At 36.7% G+C, this 6,495-nt stretch overlaps 1 protein-coding gene across 1 annotated transcript; it reads right to left on the bottom strand.

Annotated features, from left to right (window-relative positions):
- Positions 1–3,078: 3,078 nt before the first annotated feature.
- LOC109146874 (putative clathrin assembly protein At2g25430) lies at positions 3,079–5,846 on the bottom strand. The gene is made up of 2 exons (XM_019294540.1): positions 5,529–5,846; positions 3,079–5,211 (listed from the first exon to the last, which is right to left on the bottom strand). The coding sequence occupies exon 2, from the start codon at positions 5,131–5,133 to the stop codon at positions 3,277–3,279; it is 1,857 nt and encodes a 618-aa protein (XP_019150085.1). The 5' UTR covers positions 5,134–5,211; positions 5,529–5,846; the 3' UTR covers positions 3,079–3,276.
- Positions 5,847–6,495: the final 649 nt, after the last annotated feature.

Below are 6,495 nucleotides of genomic sequence, written 5' to 3'. Positions count from 1 at the left end.
CTCTCTCTCTATATATATATATATATATATATATATATATATATATATATATATATATATATATATATATATATATATATATATATTGGGTATACCCAGGGTTTCTACCGTCGAACACAGTGACTAATCCCATCGCTGAATTGTAGGCACCTCTTTTGGGTGGGACAACTGGCCTGGAAATTTAATGCTGCTCCATTCTCAAAGCAATATATATATATATATATATATATATATATATATATATATATATATATATATATATATATATATATATATATATATATATATATATATATATTATAAAAAAGGTATTATCAGTATTAGAGTACAAAAGCTATTCCCACTTGGGAATAGCTAATACCAGGGGGTCCCTTAAGAATGACTATTCTCCCTACAAAGGGAATAGCTCATTCTCGTGAAAGCTATTCCCAGGAATGAAAAGACAAAACAAACAATGAAATAGGTCTATACCTAGGAATGATATTCCATTCCAGACCTATTGCATGAACCAAACATGCAATTAATATACAAAATTTCATAACACAAACAAAATCTCACAGCATAAGACACATACACATGCACCACGATCCACAGTGCACTTTTAATTTCGTGGATAGCCAAATACTAAAAAATTTAAAAAAGAGTTAATACCCAAAATCGTCCTCGACTATAGTGGTTTTTCTCAATTTCGTCCTAAACGACTTTGGTGACCTAATATCGTCCCAGACTTTTGTGTTTCGCTCAATTTAGTCCCAGATTTTTGTGTTTTTGCTCAATTTAGTCCCTCATTTGTTATTCTGTCCATTTGGTGTTAAATAAATAGACAATTCAGTAATTTTAATATTGGCATCTCTTTACTCATAGACATGTGAACTGCGAAATTCCCTTTTTTTTTACGAATTACTCCAAAATTACTCCTAAAACTGCGAATATAAAATTTGATTTGCAGGTCCGAAAGTAAATCTGGGTGTAATTCGTACAAGAAAGATGAATTTCGCACTTCACAAGTTGAAAGTAAAGAGAGATCAATATTAACATTACTGAATTGTCCCTTAATTTAACACTAATTTGACGGAATAACAAATGGAGGACTAAATTGAGCGAAACACAAAAGTCTGGGACGATATTAGGTCACCAAAGTCGTTTAGGACGAAATTGAGAAAAACCACTATAGTCGAGGACAATTTTGGGTATTAACTCATTTAAAAAATAACTTTCGAAAGCAAATTTTTGAGTTTCCAAACAGATCTTACGTGTCACTTTTAATATTTAACATAATTTATTATAGTTAACAATTTTATACACGTCTAAAAAAATTTAGAAAAATGTTGATTGTATTGGGACATTGAAGAGTCTCATCATACGTGTATATAGGAAATCAAACGCAAAAGTGGATTGGATGACCAAAAATATTTATGAAAATGTGGATTATGGATAATGGAACATTCGTTTGGACGATGTCTAAGAGAAATTCAACATATTTTGCGTGCATATGTTAAAGTTCAACCCCCACCCTTTGCGAAATATTACTCCAATAACAAAAGCATTACCCGCCTTTGGATTCCAATGCAATTTTTGTCTAATCACAAAGTTTTGAAAATTTTGGTATGAAGTAAAAATGCCAATAGCTACCAAGAACAATATTGTTGGGGTATATTGTAAATGAGAGGTAAATCATACTAGGAAAATTATGTGTGATAGGATCAATTAAAGAAGCGTTGACAAAAAAAAAAAAAAAAAATTTACTGAAAAGATAAATTGTATTATGACTTTGTGCAATAGATTCAACTGAAAGAGTGCTGACAAGAATCAAACTTATGACTTTTAGATATAAAAATCATATTCCAAACTTCGACCTACTACCCGGGCCATTTATTGGTTTCTTTGATACATTTGATTAAGACTAAAAGCGCAAATTATTATGTGGATCCGAATCCACCTTGCAAGGTGGACCGGAGTCCAAATGTCATAATTTACCTTTTAAAAATTCACAAGTTTTTTTCAAATACAACACTCACACAATATTAACAAATTAAGATTTGATGACCTTGTATTGTATTCACAAATTTCCTTCTACAGTTATGTGTTTTAACTTAAAGCACAATTTATATTATAAAAGTTCACAATTCTAATATTAAAAGTACACCATTTATATGTCGTTTTAGGATCATGATCCACCTGTTCATGGTATAGCAACTCGACTAAAAGTGTCTCTTTCTATGTAGGAAATACCAAGGCAAGAAATGGACTCGCATTTCTGGACAAATCCAACGGACAAAAGGAAAACGAGAAGTCATATAGGGGATTTTTCAATGCAAATTAATGAGTTATAGACCAAATCAAACTTTGTTGTTGCAAACATATATCATCCTTAAATTAGTTGCAAGGCGCCAAAACAAAATAAGACAATAGTGGGGCAATCCAACCAACTCACACTTACATGTTCCACTCCATACATTTGTGACATATTGGCCCTGTTTGGTAAAAAATTGGCCTATAGGCCAATTTTGATTTATTTGACCACTATTAATTGTTTAATTTAGTTAAATATCAACATAAATGTTTGGTTAATTAACTTTTTGTAACTCCAAAAGGCTAAAATTCAAAAAGCTACTCTAAGCAACTTTTTCAATTAGCTTTTCAAGAAAAGAAATTATACCAAACAGCTATCAGCTAACAGCTAATTTACCAAACACTTTTCTACAATCAACTAATGTTATCAACTATTTATACCCTTTAATTAACACAATCAGCTAACAACTAACATCTATCAGCTAACAGCCATTTTACCAAATAGGGCCATTAACTTTTTGTTTTTTGGTTAAAACTAGTTGAGAACAAACTAAGCTAGTTCACTTCCATGTGATCTTTTAACGACTAAGAGTCACAAGGCAAAATTTATCAGGTATACACTCTCGTATAGTAACTGCAAGTTTCTTTCTTTTTCTTGTCATAATATTTCACCTTAATTCTTGCTAAAGACTGGCACAGAGAAATGAGAATTGAGAAGTAACATGTAACAGATCAAGACAATGCATGAATGTATAAGCACAGAAAATGTAGACGACGTAAAAAACAAAACAAAAAGAGGCCATCTTTTAAAATATGATAATCTTTTATATTTCTCATTGCTTTCTGCAAATAGTGATAGCTTGTAGATATAGTCCCGATTAAACCCGGGGAAGGAAGGGAGCATGGATTGCAGCAGAGTATATAATGAACTGCTACCTAACTGTAAATTACGGCAAGTGTTTCGAAATAAGCATAAAGGGATACTTATAGAGGAGTGAAGTAGTATGCGGGTTGTTCCAGACCAGTGAATTGGGGCATCCCGTAAGGCATTGTTGGATGCATACCAGCACCATAGTAGCCTGCATTATTGCCAGCAAGCTTCGTTAATCCGATTTGGCCTTGCATCCCGTTGCTGGCATATTGCTGCCACAGCTGCTGTTCCTGTGTAAGCAGGTGTTGCTTCTTCTCCAAATCCGCCATTTGAACGTACGAGGGAGGAGGGACTGAAAGAGATGCTGCGAATGGGTCCTGTGGTCCCACGGCTTGGACTGTCCCGTCGGGGGCAGGCAATGCTAGCAGTGGCGTTGAGCTCTTGCCAGTCCCGGGCAATGCCACGCTGCTAGCACTCCCACCGCTCAGCTGAGTATTGCTCACGTGCTGCCTCACGGCCCCTTGATCGTACATTCCGTTTAGCAAGAGTGGATCGAAACCGCCTGCTAAGTCGGCCTTTTGTTTCGACAGATTGCTCGATGATTCAGCCAGTGCGAGCTCCCAATTAGCTTTCCCAACCTCGGCAGCTGGAGTCTGCCACGCTGAAGTTACTCCCGTCTCTCCATCTGTCGGGAACTCTTCCCAAGATCCATTTGTTTTGGTCACGAGAGGTCCCGAAAACAAAGCCAATGCCATTGTGTTGCCTTGACTGTCAGCTGTGATTCCATCATCCTTCAAATTCACCAAGTCTTCGGTTACCTTACGAGTCTCCGGTGGCATAACTCGGGGTTCAGCACGAGGCGGGGGAGCAGGGGTGTAGTTCTCTGGTGGCGGGAGTGCTCTGATTTCATTCATATTAGGCGCTTCCGCCTCTTTGAATTGCACTGAGCTTCCCGTCCCGCTTACCACAGAGCTCCTCGGCTTATTTGCCCTTTCCCTCAGAAACCCTTCAAGAGTTCCCAAAAGCTTATCGGTGATCTTTTGCACTTCCGGGAATTCAGTTGACCGTGCAATCCCGATGTCGTTGCACCAATTATAGAAACTGGCTAGTTCATCAATCAGTTTTGCAGCATTAACATAAGCATCAAACGCCTTGACACAGTCAGAATACTCCAACTCTTTAAATTGATCCAACAGAATTCCTAAAGCCTCACATATATCGGTATAAAGCTTAAAACTGTCCTTTGCAATACAATATAGCGCCACGAGCACCAATCTACTGTTCTTTGCTGCCCCGGTTGGTCTACAAGCCAAGAATTGGTTAAGAATCTGAAGCAATTGATTCAACCTCTCCAAGACCCTTTCGGGCTTCATTTCCCTGACCGGTGTGACACCGTGCTTTTCTCCTTTTCCATCACGTTCATCAACGTCACCATATCTATCCCTAAACTCTCCATAACCGCTCTCAACCATCCTCCTCTCGTCCACACCATTCAATTTCCTCTCATGCATTAAAATCTCAAACTTCTGATCCAAATACAATGCATAACTCCTAACAAACCCGGAATGATCCCACGAATTCGAGTGAGCCTCATCACGAAAATCCGACATATTCAAAACCCTCATACCTCTTCGGCTCGCATATATGATCTCCTGCCCAAACGCGGGATCCCCATCGTTCGATAGCCTATGCACAAGCATCAAGGACTTCAATGCCACGATCCAATCACGTGTCTTGCTCAATCTCTTTGAGATCAGAGAAACACATGCAGTGACATAACCTGTTGTGTAAGAGGTCAAATTCAAAATCTCCCTCACATATTTCTCATCAGCAGGCTCATTATCATGGCTTGTTGCCTTAACTACCAAAACTTCAAGGTCCGGTGCTACATTTCCGGCCACCTTAGCTAGACTTATACTGGTTTGATCCTTCACCACTCCGATTGCCTTCCTGAAGGTGCTTGCTGCCATTGAAACTACTTACAGAATCTTGACAAAAACAGATTGATTTTCGCCTTTAATTTCCTGTTCTCTGTTCCCTAATCCAATCTGATCATAACATATCAAAAGAACCCAAAAAAAAAAAAAAAAAATCAAACTTTAATCTAAATTGTGGACAATACACATGTGGGCAATCTATGAAAACACCAAAAAGTTTGTCTTTCACCATTTATTGCATAGAATGTGATATGGTTTTTTTTTTTTTTTTTTTTTTTTTTTTTTTTTTTTTTTTTTTTTTTTATTAAAGAAAACCCCAAACCCATTGATTTTGAACTTTTCAAGATTTCTCAGTAGCCATCAGTCGAGACGCAGCAGATATACACAAATACAGAGACAGAGAGAGGGGCAGAGAAAAAGGCACATACCTTTCCACTTCTCCTTTATGATCGGAGCTGGAGAGCACGATCGGCTGTGGAAAACGGCGATTGGGTGATCGGTGATTGACGCCGCCGACGAAGTAATACCCGGAAGTTTATATCTATATCGGTGAATGCATCGATATAGGTACAACCGTACAAGTAAATGAAGATATGGAATTGAACTGTATGAATATATGGTCTGAATGCTTCGAGGAGAAGGAAGACACAGCAAGGGAGAGGAAACGCGTGAAGAGTCTGGACTTTGTAGTACTCTCCAGTCGTGAGAGAGAGAGAGAGAGAGAGAGAGAGAGAGAGAGAGAGAGAGAGAGAGAAACCAGTAACGGCAGAATCTTGAATTATACTACTCTATTAAAGCCTCTATTTACTCACAAGAAAAGCTAGGGGCTTAATTTTTAATTTTTCAAAGATTTTGGTGCTGACATTTTCTTGTACAATTGTATCCCTTGGGTGTAAAGCTTGAAATTTCTCACCATATCTAAATCAAGATTCTATAAAAAAAATTATAGAGGAATTAAATTACGATGACTTAATTTTTTTTTTAGGTAGGAGAATACCTGAATTATTATTAGTATATCACTCCTACAAAGAGTGAAACTCTCAAATTATGGTTGTCAAAGTTTTTTTTCTTTTTCTTGAGTACTATTGACCCATGTAGTACCTGTTCATATATACTTTCTCAACCTATCGAAAGACAACGAATCAATACCGTTTTCACTAAGGTTCGAACTCATGAACTCTCAAATTACGGTGGTCAAAATTTAATCATGTGTCCTTGCATGTAATCTGGAACTCAAGAACTAACTAAGTTATCTTTGAGTCCTTACAATTGCACCGTTGTTTGGATATTTTGTGCTTGTTTTTATTATTATTATTATTATTATTATTATTATTATTATTATTATTATTATTATTATTACTTTTGACATTATAGTAATATTCGCATCATATGGAA

The sequence above is a fragment of the Ipomoea nil genome, unplaced genomic scaffold, assembly GCF_001879475.1.
Source record: "Ipomoea nil cultivar Tokyo-kokei standard unplaced genomic scaffold, Asagao_1.1 scaffold1940, whole genome shotgun sequence".
Classification (NCBI taxonomy): Eukaryota; Viridiplantae; Streptophyta; class Magnoliopsida; order Solanales; family Convolvulaceae; genus Ipomoea; species Ipomoea nil.
This window is presented reverse-complemented; position numbering and strand designations above follow the sequence as displayed.